This window comes from Zootoca vivipara, chromosome 16 (assembly GCF_963506605.1).
Source record: "Zootoca vivipara chromosome 16, rZooViv1.1, whole genome shotgun sequence".
In the NCBI taxonomy this organism is placed as follows: domain Eukaryota; kingdom Metazoa; phylum Chordata; class Lepidosauria; order Squamata; family Lacertidae; genus Zootoca; species Zootoca vivipara.
Genome location: NC_083291.1, coordinates 21,203,014 through 21,225,673, shown reverse-complemented (window position 1 = coordinate 21,225,673; position 22,660 = coordinate 21,203,014). Strand labels below are relative to the sequence as shown.

The 22,660-nt window shown below is 45.3% G+C and overlaps 2 protein-coding genes across 3 annotated transcripts in view; both read right to left on the bottom strand.

Moving 5' to 3' along the window:
• Positions 1 to 11,455, bottom strand: part of SPMAP2L (sperm microtubule associated protein 2 like) — a 34,237-nt gene extending 22,782 nt beyond the window's left edge. The window contains exons 1-5 of one of the 2 annotated variants that reach the window (XM_060268800.1): positions 11,320 to 11,455; positions 9,641 to 9,671; positions 6,908 to 6,972; positions 4,513 to 4,572; positions 2,397 to 2,522 (exon numbers count right to left, since the gene is read on the bottom strand). In XM_060268800.1, coding sequence (XP_060124783.1) covers positions 2,397 to 2,522; positions 4,513 to 4,572; positions 6,908 to 6,954 — 233 coding nt within the window. In that variant the 5' untranslated portion in view covers positions 6,955 to 6,972; positions 9,641 to 9,671; positions 11,320 to 11,455. The remainder of the gene's footprint in view (positions 1 to 2,396; positions 2,523 to 4,512; positions 4,573 to 6,907; positions 6,973 to 9,640; positions 9,672 to 11,319) is intronic. The other variant, XM_060268801.1, reaches the window with a different exon arrangement.
• A 3,072-nt stretch (positions 11,456 to 14,527) lies between these two features.
• ARL9 (ADP ribosylation factor like GTPase 9) lies at positions 14,528 to 22,250 on the bottom strand. The gene is made up of 4 exons (XM_035140517.2): positions 21,960 to 22,250; positions 18,855 to 19,023; positions 17,100 to 17,275; positions 14,528 to 16,288 (listed from the first exon to the last, which is right to left on the bottom strand). The coding sequence occupies exons 1-4, from the start codon at positions 22,155 to 22,157 to the stop codon at positions 16,109 to 16,111; spliced, it is 723 nt and encodes a 240-aa protein (XP_034996408.1). The 5' UTR covers positions 22,158 to 22,250; the 3' UTR covers positions 14,528 to 16,108.
• Between the last annotated feature and the right edge of the window lie 410 nt (positions 22,251 to 22,660).

Below are 22,660 nucleotides of genomic sequence, written 5' to 3'. Positions count from 1 at the left end.
CGATGGGCACACATTCACTTAAAGCTGATATTTCTTGCCCCAAACATGAATCTAGGGGGCAAGTCAAAGGCATGGAATATCCACTATATAGACTGTGCTCAAATCATTCCATGAATTGTTCCACTGTGCTTGAGGAGCTGGCAGTCAAAAGCGCCCCAGTGCTGGGCCTGGAATTCAAATTAAAACATCCTGCAATTCCAGCACAAACAGCTGCTCGCTTGGTGAGTCAGATCTCTTGGCAACCCAGAGTAACCCTTTTCACGATCTCTCCCTTCTGCCTGCCAGTTGTTGACGGAGAACCAAAATTAATACCGAATGCCCTTATTATTACTTACGCCGTGAATAATTCACACTGAACTTAGAGAGACACCTTTGCAGCAGCAGAAGGTGATAATAATAGGAGGCTAACACTTGGAGAAAGCAATGGCCAATTTTGGGCATGTGTTCATTACAAAATATATATTGGGAGGGTTTTATCACTGTTAGGACCTCCCCCAAAGAATCCTGGGAATTCTAAGGCACTGGCAAGAGGGCATTGCCACGAAGACAGTTTAAATCTGTGCTACAGGTACACGGGGTGGAGGAAGGGGGTTGCGGTGGGGGCGCGCCGCCCCGGGTGTTACCACCAGGCCCGGACACTGGAAGGGCGCCAAGTGAGCGCAGGGTTCCGGCGATCTGGCCAGGACTGTGCTCCACGAGATGAGAGGCTGTGCCGCGTCTCTCTCCTTCTCCGAGGACTCCGCGCTGTGCCTCCTTCTCGTTTCCCCAGCGCTGGGTTCTGCTTAGTCGAGCTTCGCCACCAGCGCGCACACAGCGCCCAAGCAGCTCTTGCTGGTCCCGCGGTGTGCGCGCTGGTGGCGAAGCTTGACTGAGCGGAACCCAGCACTGGGGAAACGAGAAGGAGGCGCAGCACGGAGTCCTCGGAGGTGGCCTCCCACTGCTGCCGCGGTCCGCTTGGCACTCCCGGGTCCTTGGAGGGGCTCTGGAGGGGGGGGCGCTGGAGGGACCTTAGCGCCAGGCCGCTGGATGGGCTTAAGACGGCCTTGGTCACCACTGAGGGGGGGTGACAAAATGCTGGGTGACACTCACCACGTGGCCTGCAGTGCGCCCGAGCCACGCATCTTTCCTGGGAGAGACCCGGTGGCTTGGACATGTGCAGGCTCCGCACTACCCAAACAGTCTGCCCGCTGCCTCCCCCCCCCCCAGCTGTAAGGTGGCTGAGTGGAAGGAGGCAGGCAGACTCCGGAGGCCCCGTCCCTATGGGCGGCTTGCCCCGCCCTCGCTTTGCCCTTATGAGCAGTTCACCCCAGGCGCCCGAGCGGCTTCCTTCGCCACTGCAGGTACGGTCTTGGAGCACTGCATAATACTGTATTCCAAGCTCAGAAGCAACACCAAAAACAGCAGCATCGCTTCTTGCCAGCGGTGTGGTGTGGGTTGCTTTCTGCTACCCATCTCTCCCCACAGCATATTGTCTGTCTCCCACTCCATCTGCCGTGCGGCACACCTAGAGTCCTGCTTGTCACAGTGGGTGCTAGAGAGGAGAGAAGGCCTTAGTCCAGGGAATAAGCGGGAGGAGATACAGCAGCCTCCTTGTCTCGCACCATCACAGACACATTTCAAAGTATGCACTGTCCCAAATGGAAGCCATTAAATCGTGTGGGGGAAACCTTTGGCGCTCCAGACGGCGCTGAACTACAATTCCCATCATCCCTGGCCATTGACCATGTTTGCTTGGGCAGATGGGACATGTACCGTAGTTCAGATGTGGTCCAAAATTTCCCCACATCTGCCTTAAACGTATAGTTTTTCTTCTTTGCTGGGCAGTCTAACATGCCATATAGCAAGGTAAAATAATAATAATAATAATAATAATTATTATTATTATTCATATCCCACCCTTCCACTGAGGTCCAGCTCCAAGGGCCTTCTGGCGGTTCCCTCACTGTGAGAAGTGAAGTTATAGAGAACCAGGCAGAGGGCCTTCTCGGTAGTAGCGCCCTCCCTGTGGAACGCCCTCCCATCAGCTGTCAAGGAAATAAACAACTATCTGACTTTTAGAAGACATCTGGGCAGCCCTGTTTAGGGAAGTTTTTAATGTTTAATTCTGTATTGTGTTTTTAACATTCGGTTGGGAGCCGCCCAGAGTGGCTGAGGAAACCCAGCCAGATGGGTGGGGTATAAATAATAAATTACTATGATTATTATTACATATTATTCCTCCCAAACCTTTCCGCTTGGTTTCAAAAGAGGCTTGCCATAAACAGCATGGGAAGCTGCAGTTCAGGAAGCACAAATCCAAAGCTCCGCATGGGAATCAGAAGTACAATCCTTGATTTTGGCCTGAACCCACTCAGCTCCTGTATGCTTTTAAATGAGGGAAAGTAAGAATGACAAACCTGCGTTGGAGATTTCCATCTAGTTTCTTGGGTTTTGCCAGGCCTAAGACTCTTGAAGTTGGCCGACACATCAGAGCACGTGAGGAAAGGGGCCATATTGTCTCTTGGTTTCCCCAAACTAACCTACTGTTGTGAATAAAAACAACAAAAGTGCCACTCAAACCATGGTTAGACTGTCCTGCACACAACCATAGATCAGCGTTTCTCAACCGGTGTTCCGCGGCACACTACTGTGCCGTGAAACACTGGCTGGTGTGCCGCGACGAGAAGGGCGATTTGCACTGTCACGTCGCTGACCCGCCGGAAAGGAAGCCGGCCGGGTCACGACGCGAGGCGAGCGCCCGCGTCGTGACCCGGCCGACTTCCTTTCCGGCGGGTCAGCGTTGTTTATTGGCGGCCGCCAGGCACGTGACAATGCAAATCGCCCTCCTGGGGAGGAGGAGGCAGGCGGGGAAGGCTGCGCAGGGCTTCTCTTCGCCGGGCCAGAGCGGCGGCGGCTGCCTGGGGCGGCTGGGAGGGAGGCGGCGGCAGCTGCGCGCCCGTGTCTGCCCGCCTGGGGTCTGTTCCCGCTCGCTCCGCAGGCTCTGCGCCTGGTGGGTCCGCCTGGCTACCGCGCAGCAGTTCTTCAGCGGCATGCTTTACCGGTACGTCTCCCCTCCAAACTAAACTAAATATAGGGCGGCACAGAGTTGGTGTGCCGCGGGATTTTTTTTCATAGAAAAGTGTGCCGTGGCCCAAAAAAGGTTGAGAAACACTGCCATAGATTATCGCATTAAGCATCTATTCTTATATTACGCAAATCACTCACACTCACGTATGCTGTTATAATTGTTCTCACCCGAAATCATCTATAAAGATCTGTGACTTTCTGGGAGCAAACTGATTAACAGTGGTCTTTCAATGGGAGGTTATTCATTTGATGGCTGTGGTTCACCGATTTGGCTGGCTACCCTTAATTTATACATACAGTGGTACCTCGGGTTACAGACGCTTCAGGTTACAGACGCTTTGAGTTACAAACTCCGCTAAACAGGAAGTGGTTGCTCCAGGTTAAGAACTTTGCCCCAGGATAAGAATGGGAATCGCATGCCAGCGGCGCAGCGGCAGCGGGAAGCCCCATTAGTGAAAGCACGCCTCAGGTTAAGAACCTACGTACTCCAAATCGCCCGTTCAGTTCATTTACCCCACCAATTCAATTCTCAACAGATCATGGTCCAAATTAGTTTGATTCTCCTACAATTGCCTCCCCCCAAATTATCTCTATGTCATGTAATAATAATAATATTCTACCCAAAAAACAAGATCACCTCCTCCAATCTTAATTTTCTCCAAAATTCATTACCCGTCCAGAATATACAGAAAGAAAACTATTCGGGACCTCTACTCCACAAGCCTGTCCTTGCTCTCAACCTCTAATAATGTAAAAAATGGAGCTGATAATATGGGTTTTTAGTACAAGTCTGTCATAAGATAATGCGACAGCTAAGACTCCATCTGCACTATACATTTAAAGCACTATCATACCACTTTCAACCGTCATGGCTTCCCCCAAAGAGTCCTGGGAACTGGTTTCTTAAGAGTGCTGAGAGATGTTAGGAGACCCATATTCTCCTCACATTCCCCTCACTTGAAGCACAATTCTCCTGGTGTCTTGATGCTCAGTCCCTCTTCCCAGGGGCATAGCTGCCAAGTTTCCCGTATTCCCCGGGAAACCCCCATTTTTCCGGCTGTCCCCAGCCGAAAAAACAGATTTTTTTGTTTTCCCCCGGTTTATTCTGGCGCGGCGGCCATTTTGGAACTGGGCGGAGCATGCTCAGAAGCAACTTTTGATGCTGCTTTGCCCAGTTCCAAAATGGCGGCAGCGCTACTTCCGGTCTGCTACTTCCGGTCCAGTCCCTTATTTCTCAGGCCGAAACTTGGCAGGTATGCCCAGGGGACTCTGGGAATTGTAGCTCTGTGAGGCCAAACCACAGTTCCCAGAATTCTTTGAGGGAATAAAAGTGGTATGAAACCACTTTAAATGCATAATGCGGATGCGCTCCGAGCACATTAAGGTGTCAAAACGTGAATAATTCTTATTGTGATTCACATCCTTTATGAAGCCATGCAATCTTACCGGAAAAAGTTGCACACGTCTTTGATCTCCTTTGGTTTTGCAAGCTCTTCCAACCTGGAACTGAAAACTTGTACAGTTGCAAAACAAGCAAGAAAAACATAGGTGGATAAAACCACTGTGCATAAAGTATAAGTTCCCTTCCAGGGCTAAGGAACCTTTCTTTTCCACTTTCCCTTTCTGAGACGCTACATGCCAATGGCGAGTGAGGCCAGAAACCAAAGTCGGTGTGGCGAATGATGTAACTCTTACCTTTGTACAATTGCCCACATTCTAACCAGGCAAAAACCAGGCCAGGCCACACACAGAGACCTCCACCCAGGCAAGCAAGACTGCAAGTATATTTTAAAAAGGTAAAGGACTCCTGACAGTTAAGTCCAGTTGTGGACGACTCTGGGGTTGCGGCGGTCATCTCGCTTTACAGGCGAGGGAGCCGGCGTTTGTCCGCAGACAGTTTTCCCGGGTCATGTGGCCAGCATGACTAAGCCACTTCTGGTGCAACGGAACACTGAAACCAGAGCAGCGCATGGAAATGCCGTTTACCGTCCCGCCAGAGCGGTACCTATTTATCTACTTTTTGGCGTGCTTTCAAACTGCTAGGTTGACAGGAGCTGGGACTGAGCAACGGGAACTCACCCCGTCGTGGGGATTCGAACCGCCGACCTTCTGATCGGCAAGCCCAAGAGGCTCAGTGGTTTAGACCACAGTGCCACCCGCGTCCCATGTAAGCATATTAGGTAGAGGTAAAGGGACCCCTGACCATTAGGTCCAGTCGTGACCAACTCTGGGGTTGCGGCGCTCATCTCGCGTTATTGGCTGAGGGAGCCAAACAGCTTCCAGGTCATGTGGCCAGCATGACAAAGCCGCTTCTGGCAAACCAGAGCAGCGCACGGAAACGCCGTTTACCTTCCTGCTTGGAGCGGTACTTATTTATCTACTTGCACTTTGATGTGCTTTCAAACTGCTAGGTTGGCAGGAGCAGGGACCAAGCAACGGGAGCTCACCCCGTCGCAGGGATTCAAACCGCCGACCTTCTAATCAGCAAGCCCAAGGCTCTGTGGTTTAACCCACAGCGCCACCTGCGTCCCTTGTAAGCATATTATACCAGTGCAAATGTTTGGGATCAGAACACCAGACAGTCTATGCAAAATGTTCTTATTAGAATTCCAGTCAAAGAGCTTATTCTGTTTTAATTTTTGTTTTATTTTTTATTATTTGCATTTCCAGAAGCAGGCTGGAGTCTTTGGGGTTCCTGTATTCCTACTTCCCTGTTCCTACTGCTCTGCCTTGAGAACGCTTACAGAAAATTGACAAGAAGATGACAGGTTATGTTCATTTGAAGCAAAAAACCTAGATAATGGACTTAGTCATTCTGTCATGTACAAAACTTGCTCCTAGGCAAAGGCTTCCTTGAGAGACACCTCTGCACCTGAGGCGATAGGCCTTTTCTTCAAGCCAGGACAAGCCAGGACACTTTTTATAAGCAAACAGCCTCCCAACCAAGCAGGGCTTATGATGATGTTTTCTTGACAGATAGGGGCAGGAGAGTAAATACCACGAGAGGAAGAGAGAATGAGAGAGTTCTGCATTTCCTCCCTTTTCAGCAGTTTGTTTAAAAAAAGCAGGGAAGTTAAGCACAGCGCAGTCAGGGCCCAGACCTGCTGTGGGTGGGGTGTTCTCCATCCCACAGTCTTGCTGAGAGTAACTGTTGACCTGGCAAGGTGGGGAGATCAAGTATCTAGGGTTGCAAGACTCAATAGTGGAGAGGACTTCTGTGCCTTTAATTGCCCTGCTCTGTTTTGAGCCTGGAAACCTTAAAGAGAAACCAGCAGAGAGCAGGGCAATTAAAGGCACAGACGTCCTGTCCTCTATTGAGTCTGGCAGCCCTACAAGTACAGTATCTAGGATTTCCTTGTAATTGAGACTGTCTATCAATCACAGAGGCTGATGTTGCACATCTGTAGCACACTTAAGACCAAAGTACAGGCAGCCCCAACCAGACTAAGGCCCAGCTATGGATCAGTTTTGTGGTTCTATCCATAGCTGCCAAGTTTTCCCTTTTCTCACGAGGAAGCCTATTCAGCATAAGGGAATTTCCCTTAAAAAAACGGATAACTTGGCAGCTATGGTTCTATCTCCGACAGATCCCAGCAATTATTTTTTTAAAAAAAAACCCTTCCTACAGTCAACTTTCTCCAAAGGATTTGCAGGTGACCAGGCCCCTATTTTGCTGGCCGACCTCTAGCCAGATATCTGGCTGTACTTAGCCCAGTCAGACAGAAATTGTGTGGCGATCCTGGCACAGGTTTTGTTGACGTGCTAGTAATGACAGACTGGAGTAATCTAGAACCACGAAACTGGCCAAGGTAGCTCCAAAACTCTGTATGTAAACAGATACCTTTTTCCTGTTCCTTCCTGATTTGCTTCCAGGTTCGCTTCCATCATTGCTGTAAAATCCAACACCTAGAAGTTGAAAGCAGCTTTTGTGACTGGGCTCAGGTGCACAGGCGGCCCTAGAATGTTACTAAGGAGAATAGAATCATAGAATTGTAGGGTTGTGGGTTCGAGGTCCAACACCCTGCAAGGTGGGGCTCGAACCCACAACCCTGAGACTAAGAGTCCCATACTGTTCCGACTGAGGTATCAGCCTGACCCAAATGTTAAGATACATAATAGAGAAAGTAGAGCTGAAAAACCGGGAGGGACAGACCCCACTGAACTTCTCTGCAGACGTCCTTGTTTTCTTATGCGGGACAGTGTAAATGGGGAGGGATGACTTTAGTGCATTAGAAAAGAGCCAAACCTAAACATACTGTCAAATAATTACTTTGACAGGAGAATTCCAACACACCCTTTTCTTGCTTGATACAGGGCGCCCTCCCGGGTTTATTTGCTATTTGTCATATGCATTTTTCCCCAGGACTACACCCCAATGAAAATCTAGTATCATAGCCGGTATCATCACCTGCCTTTGTCCCTCCTCCCACCTCCATGGACAATCAGTTGCTACAGGAGAGATAAACACAGATTAGCACAGAATATTAGGTGGAGAGAGGCATACAGAAACTCTACAGTCCCCTTCAGTTTCCTCTACCTGCCTCCAGGTGAGCTTTCAGAACTCTGAACAGTCAAAGCGTGGCTTAGCTAGAATCACAGAATTGTAGAGTTGGGACCGCGAGGGGCATCTAGTCCAACCCCTTGCAGGGCTGGATTTGGGTTTGATGAGGCCCTAAGCTACTGAAGATAAAGGGGCCTTTTATATGTCCAGCTGTCCTTTGTCAACAACAAATTGTCACTGTTTTTGTGTTGAATATATGCTATATGGTAGTTTACGGACCTAATAGGTATCTAAAGCCATTTGTATAAAATATGTATTTTATCAAAGTAATTGTTCAACTGAAATACAATTAAGAAGAAGTATATTAATAGTGAAATAATTATTAAGCTCTAAATTAAAATGATTATTTATTCATAACAAACTTAATAATGCAAACACATTGGCATTTGGCGATAACAAAAGTTCCTTTAGAAACACAATTTACAAAGACTTATAATCTAGTCTCTAGAAACTTGCTATAACATGAAATAATAATAGTAGGTTTTATTTTGTTTTCTATCTTACATTTTGGAAATGTACATCCAGTTTGTTTTTTCCTTTAATTTTTTTGGGGGGCCCCCAAGAGAGTGGGACCCTAAGCTATAGCTTGTTTAGCTTATACGTAAATCCGGCACTGACCCCCTGCAATGCAGGAATCAAAGCATCTATTACAGACGGCCACCCTCTGCTTAAAAACATCCAAAGGAGGAGAGAAAATCTGGAGCTACTTTTCACTGGAAAAGTACTACACCGTGTAGTTGGGCTCAGAGCTGGTTCCTATGAGACCCGCCAATTCACGGGTCATTCCATCACTGTACCTATCAGCCACCCCCACACCACCCCAAATTCCTCCCAAGAATATTGAGTTCAAGCCCCACTTTTTTGGGGGGGAGATTCCTGCATTGCAAGGGGTTGGACTAGATGACCCTCATGGTCCTTTCCAACTCTGCAATTCTACGATTCTACGAAATAAACCTGTAGCACCTTAACATTGTAGCACAAGCTTTCTACAAGCAAGAGCTTGCAACTCCAGTTCACAAAAGCTCGTGCCGCACCTGTATTTTTTAATGCCAACCTCCAAAGACCATGCAGAGAGGCACATATTGTCCCAACCCACATTTGATCTTCACAACAATCCTGAGAGGTAGGTTGAGAGCTAGCTTCATGGCCACGTAGGGTTTTGAACTCAGGTCTCCTCTCTGTCCTAAAATCGACAGTGTCTCTCTCCTCTATGCAGGGACCAGCTCTTGACAGATCAAACAATAGATTTGTTACTTTGATAATGGTACAGTGGTTAGAGCAGAGGTTCCCAAACTTGGGTCTCCAGGCTATTTTTTGAACTACAACTCCCATCAACCCTAGCTAGCAGGACCAGTAGGCAGGGATGATAGGAGATCTAGTCTAGAAACAGCTGGAGACCCGTTTGGGAAATTCTGGATTAGAGCATCAGAATAGGACAGGGAACACCCCCTTCAGCCATAAAGAGGGTTGAGTGACTTTGTGTCTACTCAGCCTACTCTTCCCTTCAAATTGTGCTGCGAATAAAATGGGAAAAGAGAATCACCTACTCTGCTTTCAGCTCTATGAAGGAGAGATGGGATACAAATGTAAACAAATGCTTTAAAACTCTTTAAGGTGCCACAAGATTTGTGGTTGGTGCAACAGTGGATCAGGAGGGCTCAACTTCAAAAACAATATATTCCTAATAACAGGCATTGCATAAGATTTTGTTGGGAAAGAAAAAAAGTGAAATCATTATTTATATACTTTGCCCAGCATCATTAATATGTAGAAGTTACAAGTGGGGGTTACAATGTGTGAGTTCTGCTCTCCTCTCATTTTTGTTTTCTAGTGTTGCTGAAATATCTTGCAGGCTGGATATTGTAAAATGCAGGTGGTTAGCATGCCACAAGCAACAATTAAAATCACACTCAGCAGAATGCCTGTCTAAGAAGCTGCAGCCAAGGAGGAAGCAAGCGATGGTTACAGAATTTGGAGCAAATAACCACAGAGGCCCTGGAAGTTCCCTCTTACCTTTCACCTGATTGAAAACCAGGGAGATAAACTGCAAAGGAAGCAAAAAGAGCAGGTGGGTTTTAATGTCTGCAACCTGTGCACTCAAACCTCAAATTACCGGCAATTACATACAGAACAAATGCTCCCCATGCGCTGACTTTTAACTAACAAGGAGTTTCCCCACCTAATTAAAGGTTACTTTGTTCCAGCAAAGTGATGGCTTCGGCATTTTCTGCGTTGCGACTGATGGCAACCCAGCATCTCCCTTGTATATCAGGGTATCGGAATGAGAACCAGGATACACTGTCAGAATGCAATTCTACCTTTTGAATTCACACACTGCCCCAGATACACCTATACCAGCTGAAATCAGGAGGTTTTTAATGTTTGATGTTTTATTGTGTTTTTAATGTTCTGTTCTGAGCTGCCCAGAGTGGCTGGGGCAACCCAGTCAGATGGGCAGCATATAAATAAAATTATTATTATTATTATTATTATTATTATTATTATTATTTTATTACTTATACCCTGCTCATCTGGCTAGGTTTCTCCAGCCATTCTAGGCGACTTACAGCATATATATATATATATATATATATATATATATATATATAAATTTATTTATTGAATTTATATACCACCCTATACCCGGACGTCTCAGGGCGGCTCACAGAACAAAACCAGAAGACAAAACCACAAAAGATATAATCAAAATGAAAGCAACAACCCAATAACCCATAATAAATATAATAATACATCAAACATGAAAAAAACTTCACAATACAAGGTTGCTTTCAGGTGTCTTTTAAAAGTTATGCAGTTCTTCAACTCCTTGACATCTGAAGGGAGGGCGTTCCACAGGGAGGGTGCCACTACCGAGAAGGCCCCCTGCCTGGTTCCCTGTAACTTCACATTTCGCAGTGAGGGAACCGCCAGAAGACCATTGAAGGTAGACCTCAGTGTCTGGGCTAAGTGATGGGGGTGGAGATGCTCCTTCAGGTATACTGGGATGAGGCTGTTGTTTTTAATTAATTAAATTAGTTAATTATTTATTACTACTATCCGCACAAGTATTACAAGGACATTGTCCTCTTTTGTATCTGGCCACTACCCTGGCGCTCTCTCTCAGTAGCATCCTGGGCAGATGTGGAAAGAAAGCGAAAGGTAGAAAGTGAAAGGTATCTCATTCCCTCCTCTATAAACACCAGCCTGCTAGCACCAAGCCGCCCCCTTCCCCCCCCCCCCTTATAACTGCAGGTTTATAGAAGCCTGGTTTGCTGGACACCAGATGGCCTTCTGCAGGGATGAGCACTTTTCAATAGGGGCGGGTCTCTTTCTTTCCCACATTGTTTCCGCTGTACTCTTTTTGTTTCCTTCTGATAAAACGGAAATATTTCCAAAAAGAGGAGAGAACTTTCTGCACACGTTCAGAGCGACTGGCTGAGAAAGTTGCTCCCCGTCGGAAACAGAGCGCGCTCTGCACATGCTCACAAATCACACTCCTATTAAGCCGTTGTTGTTGTTTTTCAAACGACGACAACAACGTTGCTATCTTAAGAGAGGAGGATATGCACTCTGCATATGCACAGAGGCAAACTCCTCGTGATGCCAGATTTTTTTGAGCTCGGCAAGGGGAGGCAGGTTGGGTTGCTCCCGGAAGGAACTGTGGCTCTGCAGAGTCTTCTTTTCACACGCACCTTCCTCTGCCTGCACCATCCTGCGCGCTCCGGGAACAGAAGCCGCACTGAAGGCGCCTCTTCTAGATCTCCCCGCTGCAAAAAAAAAAGAAGAGAAAAGACACGCGCTCTGCTGGCGCGCCAGTGTTTGTTTCGGTTGCCGGGGTAACCAGCGACTCACGCGCTTCCAGCCCTCGCTCCCTCGGGGCCTTCTGCACTGGCCGCCATGCGCTTAGCCAGCCGCCAGAGGGCGCTCCGACTGCTTTAACTTCTCTGATTACCTTGAAGAATCAGAATACTGTACTGTAGTAAGAGTTGGAAAGGGACCCCGAGGATCATCTAGTCCAACCCCGTGCCACGCAGGAATCTCAGTTAAAGCACCCATGACAGATAGCCATCCAACCTCTCCTTAAAAACCTCCCAAGAAAGCCCCACCGAAGTGAGCATGACTTACCTTCAACTTAAAACATTTACTGTAACCATATTGGGAGGGTTAGTCTCTTGCACAGCATGTCAGCACCTATTGAGTGAATATGATGCTTGCCTCAAGGGTCAGCATCAGACACGGTAGACCACCAGGGCCTCCTGACCTTGCACCTCCTCCTTGCTCCCACTCCCTGTTTACGTGCTCGTCGAAGGAGAGATGTTGCAATGGAAGCTGAACCCTTGGCAGTTGTAGGGGTTGGGCCCATAGTGAGAGGGCAAGCAAAAAGGAAAAGGCCCCACCTCACCAACTAAGGTCATCTTGCTGAATGCCTCCCCCCCCCAACTGGAGCCATTACTGCTCTACCCTCCCCCCCCCAGTAGCAACGTTGCTCAACCTGGTCAAATTGGGGACAAATGTTGACCTTGTGCCCAGCATTGCATTTGGCTAGCTGGATTTGCATGCTACATTGAAGGTTTGAGCACAAGCAGGATACTGGGTGGAAGATGCTCTTGATTTGATATCGACTAAATTCTCATGTTGCTTGTGTGTATGTTAATATGAAGGTGCATGTGGGAATGCTTCCTTCCTCGCGGATAACTCTTCCTGCACATAAAAGTGGTATGAGAGGAGAAACACTAGGCTGGACCCTTTTCCGACATAGCTTTTGGGCTTTTTTTAAATAAGAGATTTTTCTCCACCCCGTGGAGGCTTTCAATTCAATTTCAATGACCCCCTACACTTTGATTTTGCTCCCAAGTTCTGGGAGGGAACAATCGGTATAATCCACAAGGGCAGCCTTTCCCAACTTGGGTGCCCACCAGACGTTTTGGGCTACAACTGGTGGCAAAGGCTGCACCAGTGTAGTCTCCGTCACATGCTGAAATAAATGCAAGCTGCTCAATAACAGAAAAGGTGCTGGTGGACTGCACCCAAGGAGACAGGGACCAGGTTCAAATGAGAGAGTCAGGAGAGGTGGGTGTTATCAGTTGGCTAAGTAACGTTGCCATCTTTCTCTCAATGGTATCTTTATAAAGCCCTCCACATTTCCTATTTCGTCTGCAATTGTGTGCTGCTGCTATTGCATGACTTAGTGTTGAATATTATAAAGCGGTTGGTGGATGTTTTCTGATCCTTCCAGAAACGGTGGGCAGGGGGGCACACTGGATGATGAGCAAATGAGTGTGTATAAATAGCCATAGACAGCAAAAGAGGCCAAAGCACTTGCTTTATTCAGATTTAGGCCCCATATGCTCTATACACTTACAAGCACTTCTATACTACTTAAACTGCCATGGCTTCCCATTCAAAGAGTTCTAGGAAGTACTGTGTGCTAAGTTGGCCGAGAGTTGCTAAGAGGGCACTGTTCCTCGCAGAGTTACAATTCCCAGTTTCCTAGGAAGAGAGATTGATTGCTAAACCATTCCAGAAACTGTAGCTGTCTGAAGGGAATGGGAGTCTCCTAGCAATTCTCAGCACCCTTAACAACCCACACTGCCCAGGATTTTGTGGGGGGAAGCCACAACAGTTTAAAGTGATAGGATATAGTACAGATGGGGTCATAGGGGACAAGAAATGATACTGGAGACAAGAACAATAAATGATCTTGTGGTACCGTGAAGGCTATGGAATTTATTATGACATAAGCTGTTGTGGAATGGAGTCTAGAACATCAGACGCATGAAATGTAATCCTAAATTGACAGGCATATATACACACACATAGTTGTGAAGGGGTTGGGCAAAAAATAAGCAGGTCGGAAGGAAACAAAATGCAAAAAAAGAGAGATAGTAGTAATTACATAAAAAAATATAATTGCAGTGGGAATTAATATGCCGACACAGCACTGATAAGCTGATTAACACATGTAGTGATAAAAATCTGTCATCTCCATTCCATCAAAAGCTGATGAAACTTGACAGCAAATGCAGGTGATGAATGTTGACAGGATTGGAGTCAACAAGGAGGCAGCGAGAAACAAGAGGGAGGTATCAGCACGTTCAGGGTAACCTTGAAGTTTGCAGGAACAGAAAATGTACAGTATTTTAATAAGACAAAAAACCACCTAAGTGTAGTAGTTAACTAAAGATACTGATTTAGGGTAGTTGCAGAATGCGCAGTAACAGTTGGGGAAGGGAGAAATGGTGTGTGCGTGTAGGAATGCTCTTGGAGGAAATGGCCTGGAACCCTAAATAGGAGCACCTTGTAGGAGGGAGGATACACTATAACATTTTGTTTGACAGTTCAAACCATCTAACTCAGGTGGCTGGGTGCCTATCAGTTTGGAAGCAAATTGGGGATATCCAAAAATAAGGCAATGGTTTCTACATACCACAGGGGACACCTTAGGCAAGCGGATGTATATTTTGGTGAGTTCAAAAAATACAACATTGATCACCACCACTAAAAAAAACCAACAACCAAAAACCACCCTGTCTTACAGAGACCTGTGAGCTCACAAACTTTTGATGGCAGTTATATTTACAGAGAAATGTGGCACTGAAGAATCTGGACCAGTGTTTTCTGCTTGTGATTGAATAAGAACAACTCTGTTGGTTACCAGTAAAAGTAACGTAATGGTCATATATTGCATTCCATGAATGGGCAGACTTCAGGGATTTCCCCCCTCAACTAGAAACTCCGAGATCCATCAACTGGTGCAAAAGTCATACCAATAATTCCCTCTCCCCCTAACTTTTGAGGGCACACCTCTCTCTCTCATCTTAGTGGGGAAGGGGAACCACAGGGAATCACAAAGGGCATGGCAAACACCATGACCATGTGAATTAAGCCAAGACACCAAAGTAGAATAAAAATATTCTGTCTTTATATAACGGAAGTGTTTCAGCATACAACTGGAGGGGAGACGTTGCTAGAAAACATTTGTACAATTTCTACAGTTAACAAAAACATTGAAAGGTGTATATATAGCAATAGGGATATATGTACACACAGTATTTCCTTCAGTGTAATAAGAAGTACAGTGTTTAAGTAGTTTTCCTTATCTTGTCACTGTCAATACAGGTTGGTCTGCATTAACATCACCTGAGAAACGTATTAAGCAGGGGGAGGGGGAGGCAGACATGAATTTTCTTTTACTAATGCTGGCACCTGATAACACTGTTTTGGACCTTTGAGGGAGAAGCTACCATTTTCAGGGTGAAATTGTATGTGATGGCAGCAGATCCAAGATTTCAAACAAAAGTTCATTGAGCCTTGATTAGTAAATAAGTGGCATGACGTCCCCAGAATAAAGTGAGAGGTCAAGCTTGGCTGACAATTCTGCTTCCTCCATTCTCATCCCCTTGAGCTCTCAACAGAGGAAAAAATATGCCTTTGCCACTGTCTTTGCCCTATCTCCCTGAAATGGCTCTTCCTGTCCTCTTGCCACAGAGCTGGCAAAGAACTAGAAATCCTTGTAAAAAGTCCTCCCCTGAGTCTCAATCAAAAAGCAAGAATGCCATCCCTTCTGTTTATCAGTGCAATGGCCAGTCAGCTAATTAACTGACCAGCTCCACTCAGATCAACTGGCCAAAAGGGCCACACTAAAGTACACTACAAGAAAAGCCCAATAATTCATCAAGTCTTTATCTAGATTTCTCCCAGTACTACTAGTTAACAAAGCAGGAAAGTACTAAGGGTTAAGGGCAGTGGTTCTGTCAAGATATTGTTTCTCCCTGGGATTATTCTGCGGAGAGATCAGGAAGGGGTTGTGGGATCTCCCTCTCTCTCTCACTCCCTTCATCATGGCAAAGAAAACAGGAGGCTATAATACTCTCAATCTACGTATCAGAAAGCAGAAAAAGAATAGGAAAAGTGTTGCAGAATCAAAAGAACAGGAAAATCTCTTACACTGATTTTTTTAAAAATCCTTCTGATTAAGAAAGTGAGCCTAAGAGAAAACATGGATGAAGTTCTTGAGAAACATGAAGCTCAGTGCCTCCCTGTGTTAGGGTACACACAACTTTGGATCGTAGATCTGCATTCTGAGCAAAATCACCTTCCTATGTAAATTTGTGCTGCTTTTCCATGTCAGCCTCTCATTCAGTCTAAACCACCACACAACAGAGCCTCAACTGATGGCAACAGCAGTTGTCTATACAGTATTTGGCGTCTTAACTTGGGAGTGTCCAATAATCCCATTTTCTTTCCACGTGTTTAAAACAGGGTGGTTTTTCAAATACACACATACTCTATTTTTACAACTTAAACCACAAGGTTCCTCATGACTTTGAAATCATCTTCATTGCAATTCCATACCCAAGGAATCACCACCACCCCCATCACCACCATAAGATCTGAATTTAAAATAGCTCTATTTATGGCTGCAAGCTGGCAAGACAGGAATACTCTAGGTCCTAACATGGTACCCTATTCCAGTTTCCATCACACAACTTCTGACACCAGCTGTGCAATCAGTTCCCGTGTGTCTTTCAAGCTGGAAGAGATCTCTAAGCCATCTTCTGCCACATGAGTACCGATCAGGAACATCTTTCTCTCGTCTCCAATTTCAGATAATGCCAAAGCATCATGAATGTCTGTGATACAGTATGCACCTTCAATATCCTGTCCAAGAGAAATGGAAAAAGGTTATACCTTAATCAACCTATCTTTGAAGAAAAGTAACACCTGCTACCTGAAGAACTGCAGAACAAAGAGCACATTGTGACCCCATTAGAAAATGGCACATTTGGAATGCTGGCAATATCAACCATCTTGGACCCTGAGACCTTATTAGTGATGCTGCCACTACCCAGCTGGCTGTGACCCAAGGCAGGGCCTTTTCACTAGTAGTTCCCTGTTTGTAGAATGCTCTCTCTGACAAGGTGTGCCTATCTCCCTCATTATTAACTTTTACAAATAATTTGAAAATATGCCGAGGCATACCCAGGCATTTGATGGCTGAAAGACACTAATGCTAGCAACCCTGAGATGACTGGATGAGAGAATGTTTCAAACTGGTTTTAGAATGCTATTTTTTATTGTAACTGCTTTCAGAATTTTTAAAAAATATTTTTTTTAAAAAATGGATGTGGTTTGCCACCCTGAACTTCTGGAGAAAGGGCAGGATTTAAATTGATTAAAACAAAAACAACCTATCCTTGTAAGGTATTAAAGCAAGGAGCACAAACCACCAACAAAATAAAAGAGGAAGCAGGGATAGAAAGAAAGGTGAAGCTTGCTAAACAAGACAGTCTCATTCTCTGTGTGCAAGACACCCAAGTGAAACTCTGTTATTATCAGAAACTGAGATACACAACTCACAATGGATCAGCTTAGAAATTGTCCCCCAGGGGAGCCATATACATTCTACAATGACACACTTTCAAAAGACAAAACTACAAATTTTACTCCAAGTTCTAGAGTTCACATTTACCTGCTTATTGGCTAGAATCATAAGAGGTAAGGTGGAGTTACTCTGGACCAACTGATGCAGAAGCTTCTTTGCAACAGGCAAGCGTTTATGATCTGCTGAATCCACAACATAGATTAGTAGCAGGATTCTTGGCAAGTACTTCTTCCAATAGTCCCGCAAAGACTCACTGCCTCCAACTGCAAGTCAACAGCGCAAGAAGACAATGAATCAGCAAGCTTGCAAACTAAAGCCCCCAATTGTTCATCAAAACCTTGTCTGTATTCCTGGAACATCTGCTTTCAAATGTGTTTGGGTTTTTTTGGAAATCAGGAATTCATAAAAAACTTAAGGGAGAACACAGTCATGGCAGACAAATTCCCTGAACTGTTTCCCACCACCACCACCACCACCTGTCATCTCTTACAATACATATAGCTGCAGGAAAATACCGAATGCAGTACGCATCCACTCAAAGTATTAGGCTGTGGCTGTTGTTTATCAAACCATGCTTTGTTTGACAAGCCTGATCTCTTGCCTAGCAACTTAAATATGGTTAATTTACTGCCAAATAACCACCATATGAAGCCAGGGGTTGCTGTTAGTGTTTGAATTTTGATTTATCTTCACTATGGCTTGGCATTGTTTGTGAACCCAGCATTCTTCCTTAATTATGGTTTGTTTGGCCACCCCATTCCAGATGCTTATTAAGCTACAAAGGCATGAGACTAAAAAACAAAACAAGCTTTCATTATTTGTTTGATTGGCTGGGGGACAACTTGTGGTTAGGTCACGATCTGATAAACAAAGCATGTCTTAGTGTCATGTGCAAACCAGGGCACTAAATTCATTTGGGACTTCTTTTTTAGTGGACAGTTTTGGGGTCTTGTATCCCATATTAGTCTTTAGACAGATCATATCCATTCCCTTGGTCATTTACTTATCAGCCATTCAGTTACTATATCAAACAGACATTTTCTGATAAGTTCTTCATGTATTCCTGACCCAGCACCTATCTTTATAAACTTAAAACATTTACACTCTGCTCTTCTGCTGCAAAAGCACCACTCAGGCTTAAAATTTCATAAACACCTAAACAATATTGTAAGATAAAAAATAATTTAAAAAAGCATAAAATAGTGGAGAAAAACATCCAGCAATAAAATAGTCATTTAACGGTGATAAAAGCCTGGGGTTTGTTTTTATAAAATGCTATTTTTGCTAACTACTTTCCTGGGAAGAGAGTTCCACAAACAAATGCCATAAATATGAAAAAAATAAACACTTCTTTTTCTGTTCTGCTTCATTTTGTTGAGCACAATCTTTTAATAACTAGTGGACAGGCTGTCCAACCAACATGTAGAAACTGACTAGGGGGTCAACAGACAACATTGTTTCATGTTACCGTTGCAGGCCTCAAAGGCAAAACCACAACCAAGGAAGATATAATCATTGATAGTGTTTTTATGTATATTTGCCATGCAAAAAAGAGTTGAGATGTAATAGTTATGAAAGGGTCAAGGGTTACTTACTATATCAATTCCTGGTGCACTTAATCGTCTCAGTGTGTTTTGGGCCAACAGAGGGCACGATTTGCATGGAGACACTCTGAGGTTCAATATCTAACATTCTAAAATAACCAAAGGATCTCAGGTGGCAGTGCTGTAAAAGGCTCTTCCTCGAGCTCTTAGAAAGCTTCTACCAGTAATAGTCTCCTTAAGCAAAATGTTAAAATAAAGGTTGCAAAAAAAAAGTTTCTCATTAGATACCTATGCTTACTTTCTAGGAATTCCATCTTCATTTCTTCTGTGCTGACACACACTGCATTGAAGCCCTCCGTGGGAGCTGTGCTGCGCTTCACTTGGTTAGTTGCTAGTGAGTGCAGCACACTGGTTTTTCCAGCTCCATCCAAACCCAGAACCAAGATTTGCTTACTTGGTGGTACATCCTACAAGGCAAAACAACCAACAGATCATGCCAGAGATACATACCGGCTAGATGGACAAACACACTGTATGTTTGGGGGGGGGGGGAGTGTGCCACCAAGGGTGGGGTTGTGTGTGTGGCAGAAAAGAGGGAGAAATGAGAAGGAATTTTCACAGTAGGCAACAGTAAAATGTCTTCTGGCTCCATAACTGTCAATAACAACAGGCCTCCTAGCTTCCTTAACCACCCTGATTTCTTCAACCAAACTGCCTAACAGTAAGATTTTACTTTCATAATAAAGAGAAACTGTCAAAGTTAATAAGGGAAAGTCACTATATGGTTTAGTAAAATATAGCTGGGGGGGGGGGGAGAAATATATGGAAGGGCAGTAAGGTGGAATGGAAACTTTTAGGGTGGTTTTTTTAAAAAAAAATTGTAACACAACTGCAGTGGTAACCTGACCCCCCAAGTTACTAAACTAAATTTAATCTTCTGTGACTTCATTTCATTGGGGCAGCAGATCTTTAATCCACTGGTAAGAAGATTAGTTGACAGAGGAAGAAAAGGGAAGGAGGGAACACGCAATCTGTAAAGAGCAAAACCCAACCGCTGAACATGAATCATCACCAAGTCAGCTCTGCCTGCCTGAACTGATTCCAGCCAAGGTGGAAGAGCCACCCTCAGGGGGATACTATTCTAATCTCTTTCCTCTCTGCGACATTAATAGGATTCCACCTTACAGGTTTTAGCGTAATCCAACCCTGGCCTCAAAGCATCACTGAAGTCTGCAGAGCACCATGTTTATGCCTCAGTATCAGAGTGAACATGAAGAGAACTATAAAAGCTACCAAATGTTTCCAGAAATTGAAGATAGCCCCTTATTTTATGCTAGGTTCTTCCCCCCTTCCCCCCAAACCAATCTACAGGTATTTTTTTTTACCAGCTCACCTGCCCTCTAATAGCAAACAGATGCAGTGTGTGCCAAAAGCTACATACTAACTGGAATAGCAATGCAGGGAATCAAGTGGGAGGTATCAGCATACTGAGGTTTGCAAAAGCTGCCGTTTTACAAACAAAACAACCTTAGATGGACAAAAAGCCCCAGATAATCACTGAGGACTGAGCATGCTCAGTAGTCATGGAATGCTGAGCATTGGAAAAATAAGCAGAAAACTGGAACGGGAATTGATTGTTCTGCTTCAGCTATTTTCTGCTCACAGCATTCTGGAAAAGGGCTTGGCTGGCACGCTGAAAAGGATTAATTCAGGAAGGGATGAGGATGCACTGCAACATCTCACCTGTGTAGCTATGCTAAGACATTTGTGTAACTTTGATAGCCAGAAAACAACAAACTTTCTTTCAGTTTAGGAAAGCTCCCAAGTTTGGTCACTGCAAATGTGTTTTTGTGGCCCAGGCCAGTGACTGCTGACAAGCTGAATTTATAAAATGAGCTTCTGTGCTTCCACAATACCCCTCTTTATAACCTCATTTCATCCGATACCACTGGATCTTTGCTTGGGTTGAATCTGCATGTAGGAAACTACAGAAAAACTGCATGACAAACTCCACATGGGATTTGCACATTTGTGTTGTCATTTTGTTATTTTTTTACAAAAGCTCTCATGCAGCTACAGAAACATAGGTCTTTTTTTTTATTAGCAGAAGTTGCAAGAGAGCCAATCTGGTGTAGTCGTTAAAGAGTGCTGGACTAGGACCTAGGAGACGAGGCTTCAAATCCCCACTCAGCCATGAAGCTCATAGGGTGACCTTGGGCCTGTCACTGTCTTTCAACCAAACCTACCCCACAGGGTTGCTGGGAGAATAAAGGCGAGAGAGGCAGAACGATGCAAAATTTAATCTCCTTGGAGAAAAAGTGGGATATAAACGTAGCTGGATCAGATTCACATTCATTCAGAAGTATATCTCACCGAATTAAAGAAGGTTTGTGACAATCTGTGAATTCAACTTCAGCAGTCAAAGTTCCTACAACTTTTGCCACTCCTCCTTCCAAAAACAGGCATGCTGCCTAGCATTTCCTCTCTCCCAGCTAGGCGAAGCAGACAATTAAACCCTCCAAAGTACAATATCAATATCAGCAGCAGCAGCAGCTCTTCCCAAACTATGACCTGACACTGCTCTCCCCCACCCAGAAAACAGCAGTTTTATGGTGAACAAAAGCAAAACAAAAACCGACAACCATGAAAGGAAATGTGTGGGTGTGCATAAAGCCTTCCAAGTGTCTAGACTGCATTTCGTGCAACGATGGCAAATGTAATTCTCGCACACGGGAGACGACCAACCTGCGTCTGGCTTGCACCTCTTCAAAAATGTAGGATGGAGAGTCTCACTCGACAGAAACCTAAGCAGAAGTCTATATACAGGTGAAACTCGGAAAATTAGAATATCGTCGAAAAGTGCATTTATTTCAGCAAGGCAGCTTAAAAGGTGAAACCAATATATGAGATAGATGCATGACATGCAAAGCAAGATATGCCAAGCCTTTATTTGTTGTATCTGTAATTATTTGTCGTTAGGTGGGTCAATTATAAATGGAATGTAATTAATGAAATGTAATAGCGATGTTTATTTTTGTATTATTGTAAAGAATTGTTTTATTACTGTGGGATTTCCAAAAGAAAGCATTTGTAAAAATTAAAATAAAAAATAATAAGTTGCCCTACTGAAATAAATGCACTTTTCCACATATTCTAATTTTCCGAGTTTCACCTGTAGAGCAAGAGCCCTCTTCCATGCTGCCTTTCCCTTTCTGTGCGCTGGGATTTATTTCCCGCTGTGCTTTCGCCCAGGCGAGCCTGAAACGCGCGCAGGGACAGACACGCGTTTTAACTTCCGTGCTGGCTGCTCGTGAGAACCGGGCCTATTAAAAAAAATACTCCGAGGGGGCAACGCTATATAGGGTAAACGCAGGGTGCTGGGTTACCTATAGAAGATGCTTACCTGGCTCTCGGGGGCCCTTGCGCAGCCCAGGGCAGCCCTTTCTTGAGCGCTGAGTAAGGGCTGCTGCTGCTGCTCCTCCTCCTCGGGGCCCTGAGCAGCTTCGGAGGGGAAATAGCTCCTCCACACCGCGTAGGCGACCCCGCCGGCGACAGCAACCGCCGTCCCCACCAGAGCGACCTGCCGCAAGCTGCCCGCCATAGTCAGCAGGAGGAGGAGGAGGAGGAGGAGGAGGAGGGAGGCGGCAGCTCAGGGCGCCGCCCCTGCCGCGAGGCGGGAGGCATCGTCGCCCAGGCCAAGGAAGGGAGCGAAGGGGCGCCGGGAGTCGGAGTGAGAGGGAGGGCGCGCACCCGCGCGCGTTCTCGCGCTCCCTCAGAGGCGGCTAGGCTGGCCTTTCCCACTGCTCCGCCCCGAGTCGGAGTCCCTCTCACAAAATATTTTGTGGGGGCTGGGGGGGCACAGTGCCGGATTTACGTATAAGCTAAACAAGCTATAGCTTAGGGCCCCTCTCTCTTCGTCCCCCCCAAAAAAATGTAAAGGAAAACAACAACTGGATGTACATTTCCAAAATAAAAGATAAAAAAATAAAATAAAACTTATATACGAATACTTTATTACGGTCGAAGACCAGCTCTTATAAAAATTCCTTTGGAAGAACAATTCCAAAGAACATATCATACATGTGACGCTTTCAAACCTATATA

Excerpts from the sequence above, each read along its gene's own strand:
- ARL9 (XM_035140517.2), bottom strand. The coding sequence starts at position 22,157 with ATGGCGGGCAGCTTGCGGCAGGTCGCTCTGGTGGGGACGGCGGTTGCT. Across the intron at positions 19,024-21,959 it reads CAAGGGCCCCCGAGAGCCAG|GATGTACCACCAAGTAAGCA; the intron begins GTAAGCATCTTC and ends TTTGCCTTGTAG. Across the intron at positions 16,289-17,099 it reads TGATTCTAGCCAATAAGCAG|GATATTGAAGGTGCATACTG; the intron begins GTAAATGTGAAC and ends TCTCTTGGACAG.